Source organism: Xyrauchen texanus, chromosome 49 (assembly GCF_025860055.1).
Source record: "Xyrauchen texanus isolate HMW12.3.18 chromosome 49, RBS_HiC_50CHRs, whole genome shotgun sequence".
NCBI classification, from domain to species: domain Eukaryota; kingdom Metazoa; phylum Chordata; class Actinopteri; order Cypriniformes; family Catostomidae; genus Xyrauchen; species Xyrauchen texanus.
The window spans coordinates 867,377-893,199 of record NC_068324.1 but is presented as its reverse complement, the minus strand read 5'-3'; the positions used below and the strand labels follow the sequence as shown (position 1 = coordinate 893,199).

The 25,823-nt window shown below is 37.9% G+C and overlaps 2 protein-coding genes across 5 annotated transcripts in view; both read left to right on the top strand.

Moving 5' to 3' along the window:
• LOC127640120 (A disintegrin and metalloproteinase with thrombospondin motifs 20-like) overlaps nt 1-25,316 on the top strand; it is a 97,984-nt gene extending 72,668 nt beyond the window's left edge. The window contains exons 29-38 of the mRNA XM_052122523.1: nt 12,260-12,427; nt 15,514-15,687; nt 17,438-17,608; nt 19,148-19,324; nt 19,521-19,650; nt 21,718-21,907; nt 22,156-22,289; nt 22,979-23,070; nt 23,309-23,413; nt 23,880-25,316. Coding sequence (XP_051978483.1) covers nt 12,260-12,427; nt 15,514-15,687; nt 17,438-17,608; nt 19,148-19,324; nt 19,521-19,650; nt 21,718-21,907; nt 22,156-22,289; nt 22,979-23,070; nt 23,309-23,413; nt 23,880-23,969 — 1,431 coding nt within the window. The 3' untranslated portion in view covers nt 23,970-25,316. The remainder of the gene's footprint in view (nt 1-12,259; nt 12,428-15,513; nt 15,688-17,437; nt 17,609-19,147; nt 19,325-19,520; nt 19,651-21,717; nt 21,908-22,155; nt 22,290-22,978; nt 23,071-23,308; nt 23,414-23,879) is intronic.
• On the top strand, nt 5,665-11,155 carry LOC127640137 (uncharacterized). Of its 4 annotated transcripts, none has more exons than XM_052122550.1 (2): nt 5,665-8,261; nt 8,577-11,155. In XM_052122550.1, exons 1-2 carry the CDS (start codon nt 8,091-8,093, stop codon nt 9,324-9,326), a joined length of 921 nt encoding a protein of 306 aa, XP_051978510.1. In that variant the 5' UTR covers nt 5,665-8,090; the 3' UTR covers nt 9,327-11,155. The 4 variants fall into 4 exon arrangements, with proteins under 4 accessions (XP_051978510.1, XP_051978509.1, XP_051978508.1 ...); XM_052122549.1 differs by having other exon boundaries at nt 5,665-8,387; XM_052122548.1 differs by having other exon boundaries at nt 5,665-8,828; nt 8,955-11,155.
• Nucleotides 25,317-25,823: the final 507 nt, after the last annotated feature.

The following is a 25,823-nucleotide window of genomic DNA, read 5'->3' as shown; positions in this document are numbered from 1 at the left end:
TTTTAAAATGCACAAAATATCAAACACAAGATAACAAAAACAAGTGCCCAAAGATTTCAGCACCGTTGAAGATGAGTGATATTTTTGTTGCACACATGTAACAATCACAATTACAACGGAAGTTAATTAGTTACACTTAAAGGTGGACCCACTTTATATTAAGTGGCTTAACCATGTGATACAATGTACTTATTGTGTACATACAAGCATTGTAATTACATTTAAAGTACTTGCATTACATTTTGTACTTACACTTGTAATTGTACCCCAAAACCTATCCGTACCTCAACCTCAGAGTGAAAATGTGGGCATGTAGTTACACGGTACATACAGAGTCTTGTATGTATTTACTGTTAGTACATAGTAGTTATGGCCGCCTATATAAAGTGTGACTTTAGGTTTAGAGTATTGGGCAATACGTTTACAAGAGTTATTCACCCTGTTAAAACTCTATCGTCAGGTTTGAACACTGAGAATTGGTGCTAATTAGGATTCAATCACTATTTACTGTCAAATTAATTCTATTGATTTATGTAGTGCTGCGTTTTTAACATATTGTGGCGTTATATTTCTTATATTATCAGTTGTACTTTATTTGCAGTTATAACTTCTGTTAAAGGAGCAATATGTAACATTGGCATCAAGCGTTTAAAATGGGTACGGTGTCTCCCCCGTCCCCTCCTCCCCAGACTCGAAGTTCACACGGGTTGCCAGATTGAGGGCACGCAACAGGAATGAGTATACTGACAGTGGCAAGCGGCGAGCCTTACTCTGTAAGTTGATCAGCTAATGTATACGTGTGCAATGTTTTTATAGTTTACTTATTATAAACCAGCTCATAAACTCAGTGCTAATGCTAGCTAGCTGTATTGCTGGCTTCAATGGCTGCAGCATGCTGTGTTTGCCCGCTAACTTGTTTCAAATCTGGCAACTCGCGGTGTCGAAATACTATTGGGTAATGGGCAGTGGGCGGGATCACAAAGGCGTACATTTCAAAGTAGAATATACAGCTGTAGCATTGCATCAGAGAAGCCAATATTTCAACTTAGCATGCTAAATCTCTGATAGCATATGATGCTAATTTTATGCTTTAGTACAGTAAATATGTCACATATCGCTCCTTTAAGGTTGCAGTCAGTTTCTGCAAGCGAAACTTTGAGAGCATTTTAGCTCTTCATCTGTTCAATGTAAAGACAGACTATAAAGATGCATCTGTAAACATACAGGACGATGCACATGAAGCTTGATTATTGTTATTATGTTTGCAGTTGTCAGGCAGTACATAAAATACCTCTTTGATTTGCAGTCGGTTATTCACTCCGTGGCATCTTTGAAGGATTTTTTTTTTTTACTTAAATTGTATTTATTTGTTTACAACAGACCATTCAATGCTGCAGCTTTATCATGACATTTGCCTTATTATTATTATTATTATTATTATTATTATTATTATTATTTCCAACTGTATATTTGTCTTCAGCTTTATTGTGAAGTTTCTTTGGCTCTTCAAAAGCAGCGTTCATAACTCACGTCTGGTCAGTCCTCCAGCGCTCTCTCCATCAGCCGTTTTGTTTGTGTTTGTGTTTTTGTTGTTTATTTCTTGATATCTTGTGTTTATAAGGTGAGCTCGTGCATCTCAGGGCAGCGCTCATCGCTCATGATCATGTGTGGTTTTGTTTGTAATCCCATAAATACTTTCAGTAGTCGAACATCTCACTTGAGTTTGTTCCGAAACTATTTCACACTGTAAAAACGATTAAATTTCATCATGGTTGTGAAAGTTTGTGTTGTTTTTTAATCTGTTGTGCAATTGTCTTTTTTTACAAACTGTGCACTGATTTGATCAGTGAAAATCGAACCCGTGACCCTGATGTTGCGAGCACATGGTTGACGTTGTTTTACATTTTGAGGTATTTTTTATTTGAATTCATGCGGTTAATTCTCATTTAAACGCAACATTTGTTTAAAACTTTGAAATACCAATTTTTCATAACAACAGTCCAGAACTGCACATGACAGTAGTTGAAACTCAGATAAATCACAGCAGTTGTTTTGTTGTTACAATAAATTGCATATTGAAAGTCACAGTTTCACACAAATTCACCCCAAAACAAAATATGCTTAAAAATCTACATTTTTAAATCATAAATAAATAAATAAATAAATGAAAACTTTCATGGATGATACAAATAAAATACATCAATGTCAATGCTCGGGTGTGTGAGGCTTTAATGTGTTTGTTAATTGTTATATAATTATGTTATAATTTAATGCTTTTATGCAATGAAAATAAATATTGAATAGAATGCAATAAAATATACATTTGAGGAAATATGGAATAATTATTGATACACTTGATTTGATCAATTCTGAGTATATTGAGTATAACTGAAATCACACACGTGCTTTAATTAAATACGTTCATTTGTGTTTAGAGACATTAAACCAGTCAAGAGACGTTCCTTGTAAAATCCTGCTAAATAACAAAAAAACCTCTTGCATCTCGTAAATGTCATGATGCTTTTTTCTTTAAGTTGATAAACTCTGGAGAGGGAAGCAGAGCGAGTTGGCAGCGGCGGCTCCGTGCATCTGGGGATCATTTGGTTAATGGCGTTTGCTTTAATGCATTTGGACATCCCGCATTTGACGTTTACAACAACATCTTCATGCATCACACTTGTGGCGTTATCTCTAAAATAATGCAGATTATTTCTGACAAACACTTGTGACCTTTATCAAATTTGATAGTGTGTTAATCCTCAGTTGCAAGTTATAATAACTTCTGAAATAAAGTGTTTTAGTGTGTAGTGTTTTACGGTCTCCGGGCCATAATAAGGAATATTACTACTATTGTATTTTCAGCAGGGGGCAGTGAGCGAGACTCCAGCAGTCAAAAAAGCTCACTAAAAAGTGAGGTCTCGACTCGAAAAGCGTCCTTGACCTACTGTCAGTCTTATTATTAAAATCGGTCTGTGTTTAATTCAATCAAGTGTGTCCAAACTTTTCACTGGTAGAGTAGTAATCTTTGTTAAATTTCATTTTGAGGCTGCCTCCACATTAGTGTCTCTCACTCTAAATGGGGCGTGTGGTGAGTGACTCCAGTCATGTCTCCTTAGCAACCAAATTGGCCCGGTTGCTAGGGAGGGTAGAGTCACATGGGGTAACCAAATGGTCCCGGTTGCTAGGGAGGGTTGTGTCACATGGGGTAACCAAATGGTCCCGGTTGCTAGGGAGGGTAGAGTCACATGGGGTAACCTCCTCGTGGTGGTGATTAGTGGTTCTCTCAATGGGGCGTGTGGTGAGTTGTGTGTGGATCGTGGAGAGTAGCATGAGTCTCCACATGCTGTGAGTCTCCGCGGTGTCATGCACAACGAGTCACGTGATCAGATGCGCGGATTGACGGTCTCAGACGCGGAGGCAACTGAGATTCGTCCTCCGCCACCCGGATTGAGGCGAGTCACTGCACCACCACACGCCACCATGAGGACTTAGAGCGCATTGGAAATTGGGCGTTCCACATTGGTGAGAAACGGGGATAAAATAAAAAATAATAATAATTGTGTCAAAGAAATGATGTTTATAGGATTTATTTCAGTGCATATTTGAATGATTATGACAGTGATGAAAAACTTCAACACAAAACATTCAAATCAAGTTTGTAAACTCTTAATTTCTTTGCGATATTCAAGTATTTTTGAAGTGCATCAGATCATTTGCAGTATTTGTGTAAATTAAAGGTTCTATAAAGTTATTTATACACTGTTTCTTAGATTTAATTCTGTATTAATGTGTAGTTCATATTATAGTAGAAATATGGTTTCCATACACTCAATGTAGAGACACACATTAGGGTAAGACGTGTTGAACGCCCCCCGTTAAGAACAATGTGCATTTATTTTTAGATTGTAACATATTTAAATAAACATTTAGCATTTACATGATTATGATTATGATGCATCATCCAACATTATCAAGGGAAATAAACAGAAACATTTCCTAATTTTATTGTCATAGCACAAAATTAAAAATGATGAAAAAGGGCCATCTTATCCAGATTACAGATTTCGAATTCTAGAATAGTTCAATTTACCACGTTAACTGCAACAATACATCGAGTAACACTTTAAAATAAGGTTGTGTTTGTTAACATTGGAAATGCTTCAGCTAGTGTCACAAACTAACAATAATAAAATACACTTCTACAGACTTCAAGATATAGTAATACATTTTTAGAACTAGTTATTTAATGCACAGTGTACAAACGCGCTAACAACAGCCTGTTTTATTTGCATAAATGAACCAAGATTAATAAGTGCTGTTTAAATGTGCATTGTTAATGATATCTCGTGCCATTTTACTGTAACGTGTCACCAAATAAAGTGTCAACACAACTACTTTTTCCAACAGAAACACTTACACATCTTGATGAGCAACACTATTGAAATTCATGTCATTTTAAAGTTAACTTATCAAGGAAATGTATCTCACAAACGTGTTTATTTGACCAGTAAAATCACCTGTAATGGATGACAATCGACTCTCAGCGCAGTCCGGAGTCTTTCATTGATCAGGTTTGATTAGAAGTGAGATGACAGGATGTTGATTTGTGTACATGAGTAATTAGAACATGATGGAACGTTCCAAACAGACTGAAGTGGTTTAATGTGTTCCAGATGGAGACTGTTGAAACTTGGCCCGGAGAGTTCTGAGAGTGCTGCAGGTCACATGACTCTGACATCATTGCTCTCGAGTTTACGGTTTCTGTCCAAACGTCAGAGGAGTGTTCAGTCGAAACTTCACGAATAATTCTCAGCTATATTTCTCAGTTTTGGCAATAACACACGTTTGAAATCCAAAATCTAAAATGCATTTATTAATCTCAATGTCCAAATGATGGAAAGAGATGCCAGTTTAATAACAAGACATTGTATAGTTTGAGAAAGTGGAATAATTCCTTTTAAAAACACTTTATTGAAGTTCCAAAGAAAGAAAAACCTATTGTTTATTATTTGTTTCAACCCACAATTTTGTTTCCTTAAATTTAAGTAAAATACACTCAAAATATATTTAAACCAGTTTATTTATTTTTAAGATTTATGCATTTTAATTTAATAACAAAATTACATAAAATTTAATTGTGACATTTTTAACAAAATTAAAATAAACGAATTTAATATTTAAATATATAATAATTTATAATTAGAATATAATTTTTATTAAATAAAGTTTATTTAATTCAATATGATGAAATATTGTTATAAATAATAACATTTATAATAATCTTTAAATAATGTCTTTGAATGAGCCCGACTACACAAAAAACACTTTATAATAAGATTATATTATTTAACATTAGTTAATGCAATATGTATCACATACTAAAAATTAATTAATATATTTGTACAGCATTTATTAATCTTGGTTAATGATAATCATGTGTTCATTATGCACTATTAATGTTAAAATACACCACTTTAAATGAAAAAATTAATTATTAGCATGTTGAAATGAACATTAGCTGCAAAAGTATTGTTGAATCTAATTAGCTAACGTTTATGAATACAACTTTATTTTAAAGTGATACTAATATTTATATAAAGGATGTTTGATTTAAAGAACATTTTTGTTGCTTTTGTACGATAGACAATTCCTTTATTTCCTCACTTTATGTCTAATATATGAATCAAAACCAGTTAAGAAGCACTGAAAAAAAATCAAGATCCTCTTACCTGAACATCCTCTCAATTGTGTTCTTATTTTACCCTTAAACCATCAAGTTAGACATCATGACTGATGGCAATGTTAGTAAGTTTGGTCATGTTGATTGAAACCTTTGAGCATGCGATTGCATCTGTAAAATAAGAATGATTGACTGCAGACAATTAAGATATTTGACGTCATCACTATTGCAAAACTCTTGGGTAAACTTGAGTTAGAAAGAAGAAATCGAGGAAGGCCAGACGATTGATTTCCCCAGACGTTGCACCAGGAAGGTGATACGAGCAGCTGGATTGAGAGCCGTCATCGTTGAGTCGAATCTGGAAGCGTTTAAGTCGGTTCGAGGTTCACCAGCCGGTTCAGTCTTTACAGTAAATCCACAGTTTGACATTTCGGCTCTTGTGGGTTTTACAGCGAGTAGATTCACTTGCACTGCGTCTGTAATAGTTTCTGGAAAACTCAAGAACTCGTTCAGATATCCTGAAGGTGAAAGATCAGACGTCCCCATGGATTTGTTGACTTTGAGAGCTATCGAGCTCTTGTGCGTTTGGCTTTGGGTCTTGGGGCAATTTCTCAGATTTCAACTGGATTAGAGGAGTCTTAGGTGCACCTCAACTAAAGTTCATTGCAGGATAAAAAAGTCAATCACTGACTACAAAGATTGGGGAAAAGATTTTAATACAGGTGAAAATCCCTTTGTTGGTAATGGAGATTTGAATACAGGAATATAAACTTGACAAGCTGCGGAAATAACTCAACTTTCACATTGACGTACAACCTATTCACAGCTAAACTGACTCCATATGTAGACATGATATATTGTATTAAATGTAATTGCTATGGAATGGACAGAAAGGAAAAGTGTATACGCAAGGGGCTCGTTCAGTAGTATCCTTGAACCATAAACTATTCCGGTCGAGACTTTAAAGATGTAATAAACTCAAGATACACAGATTTCCCTCAGGGCCAAATATGGTTGAACAAATGCAGCATCTTTCGGCAGTTTCCGCCCCCCGAATGTTTAAAAGAGTAAACACAGAGTGCTGGCCGCAGAGGAATGCATTAATGACACTCAAATGACAGGTGTTTGACTTCAAAACATGCTTTGAAACCGAATCTGCAGCCCTCCACCGCTGCTCTGTCGTTTGATGGTTTCTGTGGTCCAAATTACTGTAGGGTAACTGGACAGTCTCACGTCTGACAGAAAGGATTAAACACGTTAATAAATGCTAAAAAATATCTTCTTATTGAGTATTGTTGTCTTGTTTTCTGGTAAGAAAATGTCGAAACATCCTTAAAACAAGAAACAAATATTTGAAGCAAAATGGTAAATTATACTAAGTCTTGTTTTCAGAGAAATCAAACTAAATTTGGTGGGATTTATGCTTGAAGCAAGTAAAAACTATTTGCCAATTGGGCAAGAATAATAATCTTTTTTGCCCTTTGAATCGAGATTTCTTTTTACCCCTTTGGCGAATCGTTTTTTCTTGTTTTTTGCATAAAAGTCACAAACAGGACAAAATATTAAACCTCATTCTGCTTCTCAAGTAAATTGATCTTGTTCTGGTGAACAAGACAAAAATATGACTCAAATGATGAATAGTTTATCAGGTACAATGACAATAAAGACACCAAAGATTTGTTTCAAACCCTTTTTACTGAGCACAAAACAATCTGAGCTTTTAAAAAGAGGATAAATGACTGTGAAACTCTATTGAACTCTATGTAGACAAAAAAGCCCTATTTTAAACACTCTTTACTTTGAAAATGTATGTGGATGTCACTCTTTAGACCCCATAAAGCGTCTCTTTCAAGTTAGATTGAGCTCACAGTTGTTAGATTTGAAATTCGAGATATTTTCAGCTGAGTAATTGTGTTGTATTGATGTGAGCAACTCAACACCATCTTTTCACATGTGTTCATTTGAGGGTGTTTGATATTTTAGCTGTTAGTAATTTATTCTTTTGTGGGACTTTAAAGCTGTTTGTATGCTTAGGTTTGATTATTTGAGTTTGAATCCATCCTGGAGCTCAGAAAACCACTTTCATACAACCAAACATTCCAGATTGTGGCATTAAAATCTCTAAAGTGAAAGCACCTGGATGAATCTCACGAAAACTGTCAAGAAAATGTCATGGTCCTATTTTAATTGAAAATAAAAAGAAACAAACACAAAATAAGCTTTTACAAATAGAAAAGATAATTTTCTACTTGTTACTTATTTTTGTACTTTTTACTTATTTTCGTATTTGTACTTATTTTCATGAGTTATGCACATTTTACCCCCCAGTTCTCATTACCACAACATGAAAATATGGTTATTTCTCATTACGGTAATGCAAAAAAGATACATGATTTAAATTGTATTTATAATGCAGTATTTTTATTTATTCAATACAGTAATAATGAGTGTTGCGGTAATGACAATCATCTTTGAGAACAATAAAAACAGTCAAATTAAAACGTCCCATTGTGTTGCGGTAATGAGAATCACCTTTGAGAACAATAAAAACAGTCAAATTAAAACGTCCCATTGTGTTGCGGTAATGAGATTCATCTTTGAGAACAATGAAAACAGTCAAAGTAAAATGTCCCGTTGTGTTGCGGTAATGAGAATCATCTTTGAGAACAATGAAAACAGTCAAAGTAAAACGTCCCGTTGTGTTGTGGTAATGACAATCATCTTTGAGAACAATAAAAACAGTCAAAGTAAAACGTCCCGTTGTGTTGTGGTAATGACAATCATCTTTGAGAACAATGAAAACAGTCAAAGTAAAACATCCCGTTGTGTTGTGGTAATGACAATCATCTTTGAGAACAATGAAAACAGTAAAAGTAAAACGTCCCATTGTGTTGAGGTAATGAGAATCATCTTTGAGAACAATGAAAACAGTCAAAGTAAAACGTCCCGTTGTGTTTCGGTAATGAGAATCATCTTTGAGAACAATAAAAACAGTCAAAGTAAAATTTCCCGTTGTGTTGTGGTAATGAGAATCATCTTTGAGAACAATAAAAACAGTCAAAGTAAAACGTCCCGTTGTGTTGCGGTAATGACAATCATCTTTGAGAACAATGAAAACAGTCAAAGTAAAACGTCCCGTTGTGTTGCGGTAATGACAATCATCTTTGAGAACAATGAAAACAGTAAAAGTAAAACGTCCCGTTGTGTTGAGGTAATGAGAATCATCTTTGAGAACAATGAAAACAGTCAAAGTAAAACGTCCCGTTGTGTTGAGGTAATGACAATCATCTTTGAGAACAATGAAAACAGTAAAAGTAAAACGTCCCGTTGTGTTGCGGTAATGAGAATCATCTTTGAGAACAATGAAAACAGTCAAAGTAAAACGTCCCGTTGTGTTGTGGTAATGACAATCATCTTTGAGAACAATGAAAACAGTAAAAGTAAAACGTCCCGTTGTGTTGCGGTAATGAGAATCATCTTTGAGAACAATGAAAACAGTCAAAGTAAAACGTCCCGTTGTGTTACGGTAATGAGAATCATCTTTGAGAGCAATGAAAATGTTGAAATGCTTAAATCTTTTAATTATTTTGGAGTGTACTATAATAATGTAGATAATGAAATAGAGGGCTTCCAATCCTTCTGTTAACATGGCTGAAGTGTTTCTAAGTTCACATCCCCAGTTTACCCTGTAACTAGAGCAGGTTCTTGGTGCCGATCTGGACTATTTATGTGTTTAATCATTTACTGATGGGTCGTCAGCGTTCCACAAAAAAAGATCTTACCAGTTGTTACCCAGTTAACCGCTGCAGTGGAGACGGCTCATCTCTGCAAAAGACACAAAACTCATGATCTTGAAACACATGAAGTCAACATGCAATCATAATGTACTTTCTAATACACATCCCTTATTGAGAATGATTCATCGGTGCATGTTATTCCACAGGCAAAGTTTGTCTTTGTAACATTTCATTGACTTTAAAAACGTGTCTGTTTCCCGTTGGACACTTGCACTCTTTCTTTATTATCATTGATGATAACTGCATTGTATTTCAATCCCTTCATTTGACCGGTCTGTAGTTGAATGGCCAGACTGAGGTGCTCCCACCGGTTTGAGGTGCTGCCAGTGTCCATGAGTGACAGTCCATAAAGAGTCCAGATTTATTGGTGTCTTTGAAGAGTTTGAGATGTTCATGTGGTTTTCATAAGCAGACACTTGCTCTGTAACGCCGATGGCATTCTGCTTTGCAACGGTTTCTGAAATATGGCCTCATCTGAGGAATTCTGGCTGCGTTAAATAACAATGATCTGACTATTTCAAGACAATTTATTCTTTTTGTTGAAGTACCAAAAGTTACAATTGTACTACAATGATTTTTTCTCACTGTAATTTCACGTTATTCTTTGTAGGACTTTATGCATCGTACATCACATACTTTTGCCGTGTCCGAAATGGTCCAATCTTTCACTGATTCACTATTAACCACATAGTGAATGCAACTTAGTGGAGTATATGAGGACACAGTAAACGCACAGACACTATTGCGCAACGTGCATGATGTTAAATGCACATGTATATTGAATGACGGATTGTAACACTTGAATTCCAATTTATCCACAAATGAGTGTGGGTGTGGCCTCAATGCTATTCGTCCAGACGGGAACAGCATTTTTGCCGCCTGTTTGAACAAAGTCTTTATTATGCTAAAATTGACTCGGGCCACAAAGTTCCGGTCGTTTAGCTCAAATAAACACTGAGTGTGTGCGCTGGTACATTGATGCGTTGCAGCAGGATCTCGTTGTTTACCGGCTCGTATCACCTCTGATGAGTCTTCAATTTACATTAGACTATTCACTCATGCAACTGGAATAAATCGATGTGTCCATGTGTGCAGCAATGAAACCTTTCTACTTTTATTGTCTTTAAATGGTGACGAATTCATCTGCACGAGCCACGATGTGGTTGAATCTCGCCAAAGTCAAATTTAACCCCCAAAAAATCAAGGGGTTTTTATAATCATTATTCTGACTCCTGTAAGGCAATGCTGTTTATAATTAAAATACCATGATGCAATGCATTTTATTCATGCAAAATATCATTTCTTGTTTCTTTCTTTACATTTTCAACTTTCTTTTGATGGTTTGGACACGTTTAGTGCCGTTCTCCTTCATTTGCTTCTGTCAGCGTCAGGATTAAACTTTCTTCAGATGAAAGACGAGCTGTAAATCTAAACTTCAGCAGCTCAACACTAACAGCATTAAAGGTAAAGTCGTGTGTTAGATGTTGTTTTGCCTCATCATATGAACCAGCTTCAGATTTAAAACGACACATCATCTTTATCAGACTGACCTCAATCAGAGCCGAGCGATGTGGAGCTCATTTCCTCCTGATGAAGATGATGTCGTCCTTCATCCATCTGGCCTTCAGTTCTGTATTAGTGAAGTTTAACTCTGATCTCAGTATCATCAGACACGAGTCTTTACAGAGAGTTCACAGTCGTCTCTGCCTCATCCGTGTTTTTCCTCCTATTTCCCTTTTGCAGTTTTGAGGAGTGGCTTCTCTGACCCCTTTACCCCTCCTGAATGAGTGAGTGTGTGTTTGTGTGTGTAACTGAATGTTTGTGTATGTGTGTGTGTCTAAATGTTTGTGTATGTGTGTGTGTGTCTAAAAGTTTGTGTGTGTGTGTGTGTTTGAATGTGTATGTGTGTGTGTGTGTTTGAATGTGTATGTGTGTGTGTGTGTGTCCACCAGCATGTAGATGTTTGGTCTATTATCTTTGTGTTCTTTGATGTGTGCTGCTGGCAGATTTCAGCCCTGTGTTTAAAATACCTCTGTAATTACCATGTTTATGATCTGTGTGTGAGTGTGTGTGTGTGTGTGTGTGTGAGTGTGTGTGCGTGAGCGCGTGTGTGAGTATGTGTGTGTGTGTGCGCGTGTGTGTGAGTGTGCGCGTGCGTATGTGCTCTCTTCAGTGTTGTACAAACCTGTTGCTTTTATTCTTTATCAAGATCAAATTGATGAATGGAAAACTATGAAATTATATTTTGCTTAAAGACAATGAGGCTTAAAACCATTAGGATTTTTTAATGTTTTAATTTATTTAATGAATTTATTTCTATAGTGTATTTAATAAATCCTTCATAAAAGAGTTGTGCAACCAAACCAACCAGCTCCGAGATGAATCACAACCTCACAAACTTTGATTTGAAGATAAAATATTTATAAATCGGACAAAAAGACAAATATAAAAGACCGTGTACTTGACGTCTACAATGAGGGATGAACTACAATCTAATGAAGCATTTTCAATGATGTAATCAAATTAAAAAAGATGGAAAAATATAGAACTATTGTTGAATATGAGTGTAGAAACAATACATTTGTAAGTTACTTTTATGATACTAAATTCTTCTTTTATGGTGTTCTGGTGTTTATGGCTCTCTTTGCTGCTATTAAGTAAAAAAGCTGCGTAAAGATTCAGTTCCTCTGACAAACATAACTGCATATGGGTTTGGAACGACACAAAGATGAACATTTCCTTTAATGTGGACATCATTTTGGTTTCTCTCTCGTCTTTCTAGTGTTCTGTGTCGTGTGGAAAGGGACTGAAAGAGAGACAGATCATGTGCATGGACCAGAATCAAACACAGATTGACGAGGAGTTCTGCGCACATCTCAACCGACCAACAATGCAGAAAGTCTGTAGGGCGGGACCCTGCCCCAGCTGGAGGACCAATCGGTGGAGAGCGGTATGTGTGCTCACGTTGGAGCCAATTTGGTTACCCCATGGGACTCTACCCTCCCTAGCAACCAGGCAAATTTGGTTACCCCATGTGACTCTACCCTCCCTAGCAACCGGGCCAATTTAGTTACCCCATGCGACTCTACCCTCCCTAGCAACCGGGCCAATTTGGTTACCCCATGTGACTCTACCCTCCCTAGCAACTGGGCCAATTTGGTTACCCCATGTGACTCTACCCTCCCTAGCAACCGGGCCAATTTGGTTACCCCATGTGACTCTACCCTCCCTAGCAACCGGGCCAATTTGGTTGCTAAGGAGACCTGCTGGAGTCACTCAGCACGCCCTGGATTCAAACTCATGACTCCAGCGGTGATAGTCCGCGTCAATACTCGCTGAGATACCCAGACCCCCTGAAATGGTGTAATCTTTATTAATCATTAAATTAATTTATACTTACATTTTTACATTAGGTTTAGGTTAAGACTAGAAATATGCGTTGCATTCTCAATGTTGCCACAAGGGGCACCAAAGCAGCCATTAATGCCAACTATCTTTTTCTACGATCAATATTCTCGTCCATGTCAGCTGTTAGTTAAACTGTTGGCATGTTTATAGCTATATGAGTATTTTCCCGCCTAAGAGATGTTTTTAATGGTTCTTGAACAAAAATGTACATTTATACGAACTGGGAAAACAAGCTTTGTTTAGTTCGAATTTTTAAATTCTTGACCTAGGACATCTTGGCTTGTCAAAAAGTGCTGCGGATTGGTTAAAACTTCACCAAACTATTTAAAAATGATGCCATATGTGGTATAAATGTAGGTAGGCTGTTTTAGTTCATTCAGGAGAAAACAATTTGGCTTTTTCTGTTGTATAAAGTAGGCTTTAAAAAATAATTCAATAGCATCAAATCAAAATCTTAACATGTTTGTGGTTTAAAGTTTGCTAATGCAACAATGTAACTGTTGAATCTGATTGGCTGTGCTGTTGTCAAGTCATTATTCACCTCTCCCGCTGACATCATCATGTTCATGTACAGTCATCTGAGGCGCCCAGTTCTTCCTGACTCCACGCCCGCTCCTGCCCCGATCTTGCCCCCAAACCCCAAACATCGCTCTCCTCTGGGGTCTGGAAGCAATCACTGTCCTGCACATACCTCCATAAAGCATGAAATCCATGCAGAGCATAACAACATGCTTTAAATCTTATTATGCGACACCCCGAAACGTACTGAAAACAGTCCGCACCAGCTCGCAGAAGCTCTCAGAGCGAATGTGTGTTACAAGTGTGTGTTTGTGCTGAAATCAAGAAGCCATTAATGTATATAATAGCTGGAAAATCAAGGTATTGGGCTAAAAATGTACCCGTGTCGATGGGTTTATTCCTATACTGTTTCTGACTTTAATATATTGTGTTTACATGACCACACATGTTGCCTTTTAAGCATAATCAGTGCAAGAATGTGCATGTAAACACACCCAGTGTCAGAGGAAACTTTACATTTGTCATTTCGAATAATTCAAATATTTAAATGATTCTAAATTCTGATTCTTGTGTTACTATAGCGATAACAAACATCAAGGGGGAGACAGAGTTACCTTCAAACGTCTGCACCGTTATAACTGTTGCTATAAACATGTCTGCAGGTTAACGAGCTTTAACTAACACGCTTAACAAGATTCTCTTCAATCTGTCGCTCCGCCATGACAGTAGTTGACCTGAAGAAGACAACTGACCACAGAAGACGACAGTTTAACGCCCGCTCCAGCGCCCCCTTGTGGCCATGCGTACTTACATTTACATTGAATCATTTAGCAGACACTTCTATCCAAAGGGACTTACAAATGAGGTTACATTACAAATAACTGACGTACTTGCATTGCTTTATGCATTGCGGCTTTTATCTCATAAAGAGTGAATATGGTGAATCTCATATAGAATCCCAAAATCAAAAGACAAAAATATGGAACTATTTTGGTTAAAGAAAAGAAAGCCTTTTTCAGGAGTCTTTGCATTGGGCCATTATTTAAATATATATACTTATATATATATATATATATATATATATATATATATATATATATATATATACACACAATAGTTAGTTCCGGTCCTTGAATCTGATTGGATGAGAGATGTTCTATGAGTTCTTCACGTCATCTCACTGGCTCAAATTACACACAAAAATGGTCTTTTGCCGCCACCTGCTGGATAACATATGTAATTAAAAAAAAAAGACAAACAGTAGCTCTTAACACATCTGCACTGCTCTTACAGCACGAAAACAAGCGGAGTGATGTATAAACAGTGAAGCGTCCCAGTGATGATGATGTCACACCATCAGTGCTCATGGAACGGCTCTCGTCCAATCAGAATCGAGGACCGGAACTAACTGTTGTATATGTTTATTTATATATATATATATTATACACAATTGTGATAGAGAGTCATTGTCACTGTCATTTTTTTATATAATTGTGTGTGTTTAACATAATATGTTTAATTGTCATGAGAAAAATGGCACAATGTTAAATATCTTAATGGTCCCAAAGGTAGAATTAATTGTATATTTGCAACAAAAAAAAAATCTTAAATTCTTTTTTTTTTTTACATGCAGCTATTTTCTATATAATGACTATAAAGTCATTATAAAGTCAACATCAAAAACTACCAAAAAGATCATAAAAGTAGTCCATATTACTGTATTCCAATACATTTTGTGTTTGTGTTCACATACTACCATAAAGTGCATTTCAGGTATGATGCTAATCATGCTAATACTGAACAAACGCAGCTGAACCCAAGAAATCATCACTATCACATTAATGTGATTCCACAATAATAATGTGTCTGTCTCACCCAGGTTCTGATTAACGTTGTTTTATGTCAAAGCAAAGACGTATTCCATCATATTTCACAGTGTTCTTTGTGCGACTTCCAAAGCAAACCCTGAATTACCCGCAGAGTGACGTTCATCAAAGAGCGTGTAGAAATATGAACATGACGATTGAGTTTCTCTTTGATATAAATATGAGCTAAATGTTCATGAGGTCTTGCGTTGATTGTCTTTATTATGTGTGTGTGTTCTCACAGTGTTCAGTGACTTGCGGCGTTGGTGCTCAGACCCGTGAGGTGTTCTGCAGGTCTAAGGGCAAAGGTCGAGTCAGTGATGAGATGTGCGACATGCGTGATCGTCCTGCGAGCGTTCAGTCCTGCTTCCACACGGAGTGTCAATCACACATCTGGACAACACACGAGTGGACAGATGTGAGTAAAGCTGTATATTGACTCCCTCTGTCCCGCCCTCCATCTGCTATTGGTCAATTCACCAAAAGCTCCGCCCCAAACTCAGTCCATTGGTTGAGTCAGAGGTTCACACGTCGAGCCGCTCGTCACAGAGTCACAGAGTTTTCCAGGATAACATGTGAGCTCTGTGTGTGGGACTTTGACCTTTGAACTTTATCTTTTAGCATTATTAAACAGGGACCTAATGTTCATTAAATGAGTCTGCTCACTATGAAGCGTCCTGAGAAACACAGAAGGAAGCGTTTTGCTTTAATTGTGAGTAACAGTGTATTGCTGCGTTTAAAGGCAGACAGCAGGAGCGATCTTACATGTTTAATTAATGAGACGCGATCGCTGTGTGTGGCAGAACCGGCTCGATGAGGCTTTCAGAGGCATTGTGGGAAGACTTGTCTAAAGTTTCCGACTGAGGCACAGAGAGAGGAGATGGGAACACAGTTTAAAGAGAGTTATTTAACAAGAACAAGATACAGACCTACAGTCTCTCAAGAGACACAAAGAGGGCGCTGGAGTGGAAAATCGCTGTTGAAAGAGGAAAAAGACAGATTAGAGAAGAAGTGTTTGGATGAATCTCAAAAAGAAGTTAAAAGACCAAAATATTAAATTATTTTGTGCATAAAAGAAAGCATTATATATAAATTATATAATAAGTATATATATATATACCTGTATATATATATTAGTAATTATATAGTTTTATAAATATTAATAATCATATAGTTTTATATATATAATCATATAGATTTATATATATATATATATATATATATATATATATATTAGGCTTCATTTTCTTAATACAAAATGGATTTTTCTGTTTTCTTTTGATTTTGTGGTGAAGCATGACCTGTATATGTTGTCTGAGGTTACCCGTGTCTCTGGATTGAGGGATTCAGTGATAACATCATCATATTCACAAGAGAGATCACAGATCAAACATTGAGCCCAGATTCCCCTTTAACTTCTGAGAGGAAACACGTCATCTTTAACAAACCACCCGTCTCTCTGTCTCACTTTTCATCACTAAATCTCAACACGAGAGCAGGAACAGATATCTGACGAGACTTCTGAGGTGCCTCTGTTTGAAACGGTTCTTCTGCTTCATGCATCCTCTGAAATGTAGTCTGTTTGATTTGTGTCCCGTTATTTTACACAAATATTTCACCTAAAACGGGTCACACAGTCAAATATGGTTCTTGTTTATATGTTGTGTTGAGATTCAGCTCATGGTCCCACACTGTCCCTGTGTGGAGGAACTTCATCATTACATGCAAGAACCAAGAACTATAAGACCAAGAACATTCATTAAGAAATACAAAATGAGAAAGTGTACTTTGTTAAATAACACGTGTGTGTCTGTGTGTGTGTGTGTGTGTGTGTGTGTGTGTATGTCAATGTGTATGTGTGTGTGTGTGTGTATGTGTGTGTGTCTGTGTGTGTCTGTGTGTGTGTATGTGTGTGTGTGTCTGTGTGTGTGTGTGTGTCTGTGTGTGTGTGTGTGTCTGTGTGTGTGTGTGTGTGTGTGTGTGTGTGTGTGTGTGTATGTGTGTGTGTGTGTGTCTGTGTGTGTGTGTATGTGTGTGTGTATATCAATGTGTGTGTGTGTGTGTGTGTGTGTATGTGTCTGTGTGTGTGTCTGTGTGTGTGTGTGTGTGTGTGTGTGTGTCTGTGTCTGTGTCTGTGTGTGTGTGTGTGTGTCTGTGTGTGTGTGTAGTGTAACGCCACATGTGGACGGGGTGTGAGGACTCGAACAGTGTTTTGCGTGGATGGCGAGATGAACGCAGTTTCTGACCGTATGTGTGACGCCTCTTCTGAACCCGCCACACACGAGTCGTGTCACGGCGTCCCCTGTCAACACGTCTGGGTTACTACAGCGTGGAGTCAGGTACATCATTCAGTGCTGTTCAGGTTGTAGTCCAAAGACCTGGAACAGAATTTGCATTTTCAAGCCATGTGTCCCTCTGAACATTTTAAATAAACATATCCAAAATTACAAAGAGTTTATGAATCTGTGCAGCCAGTAAGTGTAAACCTTATGTGCATGCGCACGGTGTGATTTGAGATTGGATGGGCGTGGTCTTGACTCTGTTAATTGCGTGCGTTTGGAGTTGTCAAGTGTAACATTAATTAAGATATGACATCATATACATGTTCCACTTCTTGAAATGTCTATGTTAATGTATCACACGACTCACACGTGATACTCATGTATTTATTTATAATCTAAACCTGAGTATGAGGTTAATATATGATTTAACATCAGAGCTCGTCTATCCGTCTCGTAAAGTTGACCACATTTATATCCACATCAGTGATTAGGGTAATTAACTGGTTAAGACAAAAGTTAAAATGCTTCATATAGATTTCATCTATTAGGAATATTCCTCCGGATGTAAAACAAAGACACTGAAGCTCTTTTCTGTCTTTTTTCTTATTATTATTTAAACTGGGCTGAATTTGAGATTGTTAAGTGTTATTGAACTCTGTTAAGGCGCTACATTATTATCATTATTATTATTATTAATATCATTATAAACATTATTATTATTATTATTAATATTATCATTATTAATATCATTATTAGCATTATTATTAATATTATCATTATTAATATCATTATCATTATTATTATTATTAATATCATTATTATCAATATTAATAATATTATCATTATTAATATCATTATCATTATTAATATAATTATTATTATTATCATTATTAATAACATTATTATCATTATTAATATCATTATTATCTTTATTAATATCATTATTATCTTTATTATTATTATTATTATTATTATTAATACTATCATTATTAATATCAATATTATTATTATCATTATTAATAACATTATTATCATTATTAATATCATTATTATCATTATTATTATTATTATTAATATTATCATTATTAATATAATTATCATTATTAATATCATTATTATTGTTATTATTATTATTATCATCATTATTATTGTTGTTATTATTATTATTATTATTAATATCATTATTATTATCACTATTATTATCATTATTATAATTATTATTGATATCACTATTATTATTATTATCATTATTATTGTTGTTGTTGTTATTATTATTATTAATATCATTATTATTATCACTATTATTATCATTATTATAATTATTATTGATATCACTATTATTATTATTATCATTATTAATATCGTTGTTATTATCATTATTAATATCATTATTATTATTATTGTTGTTATTTTTATTATTATCATTATTATTATTATTCTTATCATTATTAATATGAACATGCTACACGAACATGGACATGAACAGGTACTTACTGACTGCACCTTTAATGAGACGGAATAAAAGGAAGTTTAAATGTCTTTGTTTTGCATGCACAGTATTACTCTACAGCACATATGATGACGTGTGTGTTTCAGTGTTCAGCGATTTGTGGTTTTGGACTTCAGCGTCGGGCGGTCTATTGTTCAGCAGTGCCCTCATATTCTCAAGCTCTGCCCTCTGAATGCTCTGAGCCCACGCCGCCTGATACCAGACCGTGCCAGCTCAAACAGTGCCCTTTACCCACACACTGGAAAGTCAGCCCTTGGAGCAAGGTGTGTGTGTGTGTGTGTATGTGTGTGTGTGTGTATTACTATCTGCTTTTCCACTGATATCTGTACATTTGCCCTCAGAATGTGTGAATGTGGAATGTGCCTCATATGCGTGCCCACTGAGTGCCCGGGTGAGAAAATAATGACAGAATGATCATGCATAGATGAACTACATCTTAAAGTGCGTGGTATTGTTCAGTGTTCTCAGTCATGTGGTGCCGGCGTGATGGAGAGGCGTGTCGAGTGTCTCAGTGATGAAAATGTCCCGTCCAATACGTGTCCCGTGTCCACACGGCCAGAGTCTCGTGCCACCTGCAGACAGACAGACTGTGAGTATATACTGATGACAGTGCACTACATTCTCTAACAAGTAAGCACCAAACACTAGCCTGGGACGGTACCACTGTAGTAACATAGTATTCTTCGAAGTACCTTAAGAGTCCTGTGTAAAACTTTGCACTGAGCCAAACAAACACAATTATTTACAATTATGATTTTGGCAGATGCTTTTATCCAAAGTGACTTACAGTGCACTTATTACAGGGACAATCCCCCCGGAGCAACCTGGAGTTAAGTGTCTTACTCAAGGACACAATGGTGGTGGCTGTGGGGATCAAACCAGCAACCTTCTGATTACCAATGTATTATACAGAGCACTTATTACAGGGACAATCCCCCCGGAGCAACCTGGAGTTAAGTGTCTTACTCAAGGACACAATGGTGGTGGCTGTGGGGATCAAACCAGCAACCTTCTGATTACCAGTTATGTGCCTTAGCCCACTTCGCCACCACCACACCAAACAATTATGGGGCCAAGCACACCAACGGCATGTACAGGAGTATGATTGGACATCACTGATTATGGTTTTAAGAAAAGCAGTATAAAAGACAAAAGTAGATTTAATTATAATAAATAAAAAATCGAACTTTTAGCCAATAGGTGGCGCTGTCATCCAATTTAAATGGTGCGGTCAGGGTGTGTTTCATGTCATTACGCCAAAGCGTTGCAGCGTCAGATGCGTTTTGTCACCTTGCTATCTACTTTGTTAGAGCACTATTCGAGAACCGTTTGGTGTTAATAAACATTTCATCATATCTTTTGACCATAATTTGGTGCTGACCCCAATCTTTGTAGGTACCCTTAGGGCATGGTGCCGATCATGCAGACCAATTTTTGTAACAATGCGCCAATGCGTTTGTAAAATACAGCATTGCACATCATTCAAAATGGCCAACGGCCAATATGGCTGACATAGGAAGACTGGGAATCGTTATGCCCCAAGGAATCTAAAAAGACCAAGCTGTATAGAAGTTAAAAGCATGGTCTGCACTTATATAGCGCCTTTTTAACCTTAGTGGTATTCAAAGCGCTTTACACTGCGACACATTCACCCATTCACACACACACACACACACCAATGGCGGCAGAGCTGCTATGTAAGGTGCTAGCCTGCCATTGGGAGCAACTTGGGGTTCAGTGTCTTGCCCAAGGACACTTCGGCATGTGGAGTCATGTGGGCCGAGAATCGAACCACCAACCCTAAGATTAATGGCCGACCCGCTCTACCACTTGGTGGCACTGTGCTGAAACAGAGCAGGTACCCTCAAGTCATGATGGCTATAACATATATCGAGTTTCGTGTCAACACGGCAAAGCGTTGTCAATTTTGATGTGCTTGCCGTTGAATTCGTTGAAGCGTTATTTGAGAATGGTTCGGTCTGTGAAAAAGCTTTTGGTAAATGTTTGTCCCCTGTGTCAATGGATGATGCATGACAAATTTTGTGCATATCGGATATACGGCCTTGGACATGTCTGAATTTTTTTTTAGGAAAATTCTACATTCCAGAAAATCTAGTAGGCGGAGCTTTGAAACATATGACCTATTGGGAATCAGCATGACCCGAGGAATCAGAGGGGGAGAATAAATATCTAGGTCTTCCGGTTGAAAGGTTTTACGGTTAGGTTAGAACATGGAGATGTGTGCGCAAGTTTGAACTGTTGGTGGCGCTAGAGGGTTTGAGTTAAAGACCCCAAATTTGGGTTTGTTACATTTCAGAGGGTCCCCTATCTGTGTGCCAAATTTCACAACTTTCCTCCAATGGGTTCTATGGGCTGCCATAGACTCCCAGCCAGAAAAAAGACCTTCGGTGCTTGGCCCCTAAATATACCGCAAAAGTTTCAAAAACTTTAGTCATTGTTACAGCTTCAAACTCGCTCTGTATTTTCACATCATCACTCTTGCGTGCAAATATCATCAAACAGTCCTGATGCGCAAACACTAAAGAAAACTTGTACTGGTTGAAACTTTTCCACCATCGCAATGTAACTGAAATAGTCACACCACTACCAATACAGTCCTAGTTTGAATTCATTGGTTTTTATTCGTCTTCACCAGGTGAACTTTGCACAAGCTGCCGTGAGCTCCAGATCAAGGAAGGCATCAGGAAAGATGGAGAGCATTACCTCAAAATCCGATCCAAGATTCTCCAGATTTACTGTGCGGAAATGCAAAGCGGGTACCCGAAAGAGTATGTGACCCTGCGCAGTAGGCAAACGGACAATTACTCTGAGGTGTATGCATACAGGTACATGTTTACCATCCATACACTTGACACATCACCTTTGTGATGTCATACATTATTGTGGTTGGTCAATAGCTGCATTCTGCGGTCAAATATTCCACTATATCTTTGATTGCTAGACAAGCGACTTCCTATCATTGCAGTGCTCGACAAAAATCTATATTTCAAGTCCATGTATTTATTTGTTATGCACGTTATGCCTTACTTACTTATGTCTCCCCCTTGTGACATCATCAAACATTTATTTCCAGGTTGCAAAACCCGTTTGAATGTCCATATAACGGCAGCAAGAGGCAGGACTGCGCGTGCAGGAACGATTATGGCGCGGCCGGTTACACCGTCTTCCACCGCCTGCGACTGGATCTTTCCAGCATGCGCATCATCAGTGAGTCGATATTCTGCTGTTATTTATTTCCACCAATACATACATCTTGGAGAAGCTGTGGCTCAGGTGGTAGAGCGGGTCGGCCACTAATCGTAGGGTTGGCGGTTCAGTTCCCGGCCCACATGACTCCACATGCCGAAGTGTCCTTGGGCAAGACACTGAACCCCAAGTTGCTCCCAATGGCAGACTAGCACCTTACATGCAGTTCTGCCGCCATTGGTTTGTGTGTGTGTGTGTGTGTGTGTGTGTGTGTGTGTGTGTGTGTGTGTGTGTGTGTGTGTGTGTGTGTGTGTGTGTGTGTGTGTGTGTGTGTGTGTGTGTGTGTGTGTGTGTGTGTGTGTGTGTGTGAATGGGACACAGTCACATGGGTTGGCCATGTTTAGCTCAGTTGGTACAGCAGGTCGGCTGCTAATCGCAGGGTTGGCGGTTCGATTCCCGGCCCACATGACTCCACATGCCGAAGTGTCCTTGGGCAAGACACTGAACCCCAAGTTGCTCCCAATGGCAGACTAGAGCCTTACATGCAGCTCTGCCATCATTGGTGTGTGTGTGTGAGAGTCACAGTGTAAAGCGCTTTCGTAACCACTAAGGTCAAAAAAGGCACAGTGTCATAAATACTCACATCTAGAATAGAGGGTCATTTTATTGTTTATTGTAATGCTGACGTTCTTCTTGTTGTCGTGTTTCAGCGACTGATGGGAAGTTTAGTCAAACACTGTTTGGTCGCTCCATCCCGTTCGCCACTTCAGGAGACTGTTATAGTGCTGCTAAATGTCCTCAGGTATGATGCACACTTACATACTGTCTTCAGTCTTCATTATATTTCTTCACACCATCAGTAGAAATGTGGTCTATTGATTAATGTTTGCCAATCCTCTGCTTAGTCACTGTCAATGCAGCCTTTTTTACATCTGGTCAATGCTGGTTAACTTTAATCTAATTTATCTTAAAGCAATAAAATATCATTTAAATTTAAATAATGCATTTTTATTTAGTAACTTTGTATTTTTTGTGATTAGGGTCAGTTCAGTATCAACCTCACAGGCACTGGGCTAACGGTCGCAGATTCGACTAAATGGGTTTCCCAGGGCAACCATGTGACAGTCAAAGTGCACCGGTCAGAGGTGAGGACGCCGCGGTAAATGGTGGAGTTTTACATGTTGGCACGTGTGTGAGTGTGTGTGTGTGTGTGTGAGTGTGTGTGTGAGCGTGCGTGTGTGTGAGCGTGCGTGTGTGTGAGCGTGCGTGTACGTGTGTGTGCGTGCGTGTGTGAGTGTGTGTGTGAGCGTGCGTGTGTGTGAGCGTGAGTGTGTGTGAGCGTGCGTGTATGTGTGTGAGCGTGCGTGTACGTGCGTGCGTGTGTGTGTGTGTGAGTGTGTGTGAGTGTGTGTGTGAGTGAGTGTGTGAGTGTACGTGTGTGTGTGAGTGAGTGTGTGAGTTAGTGTGTGAGTTAGTGTGTGAATGTGTGTGTGTGTAAGCGTGTGTGATAGTGTGTGTGAGCGTGTGTGTGAGTGTGTTAGTGTGTGTGTGTGTGTTTGTGTATGTGAGAGTTTGTGTAACCTTGTTTTTAATATGTGTGTTATTTCGTAGGACGGAGTCAGAATCTACGGCCGCTGTGGAGGATTCTGTGGAAAATGTCTTCCTCACCCTCACACTGGTCTTCTTGTTCACATCCAGTGAGAGAAAAGTGTCGAAAACGAAGCAGTAAATGACGCAGGCGGTGTAAACAGCTCTTCAAGAGAAAGACTCCCTCATTGAATCCCCGACATCAAGACCGCCGTCGTAACTGATATGGCGTCCGTCTCTTTCAGGTCCGGCAGCTGTGGTGCTGGTTTCGACCAGCTCGCCAAAACGTCCCGTTTCCTCGCTCCCCATGACACACACGCTCGGTTTGTTGAACGATACCTCGTGGGGAAACTTCTCCGTGTGTGTGTTTTAGAAAACTGTCCAAGTATTTTCTTTTATTGAATTGTTTTGTGTGTTTTGGTTTTTATTTGGGCACCGTGTTGTCGTAAAAGAGATCTGTTTTGTTTTTAACAATGGCAAAAGTATTTTACTGTCCAAACGATCTACTGAACCCGTTTGTCCTCTGGACACGAACGACTCTAACATGTCTATTTAAGAGCGTCTGACGACAGCGAGCAGCTTGATATGAGAATGTAAATAATTGATTGTTGTGTATATTTAAATGTTTTAACATATTTTGCGTCAAAGACTGGCCTCAGAATAGCCTTAAATCCAGACGGGGTCAAAACAACGTCAAACTAGCACTACTGAAATCTCTTACCGTCCCGCTAACAGTCCGCTAGACTGTTCTTACAAAGTTCTCTGGCTAAAAGAAGTCTCACTAATTCAGATATATGATCATATTTAATAATATTATATGTAATTATATGCTCAAATGTTTCAGTTATGGTGCTAAAAATAACGTTTGATTGAACGTAGCCTGTGCTAGCATGTTAGCATGCTGTATTAGCATAGGCTTTTGTGTATTTACAGTTATTTAACTCTTGTGCGTCACAATTTAATCAGTTACTCGTCGGAGGACAAAAATGTCTGTGTCAAAAAACTGCCAAAATAATATTAGATATTAATATTATTTTACATTTTCAGTGAGTTACATTTTTTAACCAGCATCAGTCCTGATCATCACTACCAAATATTCAATTATTTTCAGTATTTTAACCCTTTAAATGCCAGTTAGTTTACATAATGCCACTGTTGTTTTTTACACACACACACACACACACTGTCTCACACACACACACACACACACATGTTGTGTTTCCATGTTTTATGGGGACTTTCCATAGACATAATGGTTTTTATACTGTACAAACTTTATATTCTATCCCCTAAACCTAACCCTACCCCTAAACCTAACCCTCACAGAAAACTTTCTGCATTTTTACATTTTCAAAAAACATAATTTAGTATGATTTATAAGCTGTTTTCCTCATGGGGACCGACAAAATGTCCCCACAAGGTCAAAAATTTCGGGTTTTACTATCCTTATGGGGACATTTGGTCCCCACAAAGTGATAAATACACGCTACACACACACACGCACACACACACACACACTACACACACACACACACACACACACACACACACACACACTTGTATCCGCAGATCATGTATTCAGTTGTCCTGCAGGTCTCTATAATACAGTAAACAGAGAATACACACACACACACTCACACACACACACACATACACACACACACTCACACACACACACACACACACACACACACACACACACACACACACACACACACACTTGTATCCGCATCATGTATTCAGTTGTCCTGCAGGTCTCTATAATACAGTAAACAGAGAATACACACACACACACTCACACACACACACACACATACACACACACACACACACACACACACACACACACACACACACACACACACACACTTGTATCTGTATCATGTATTCAGGTGTCCTGCAGGTCTCTATAATACAGTAAACAGAGAATACACACACACACACACACACACACACACACACACACAC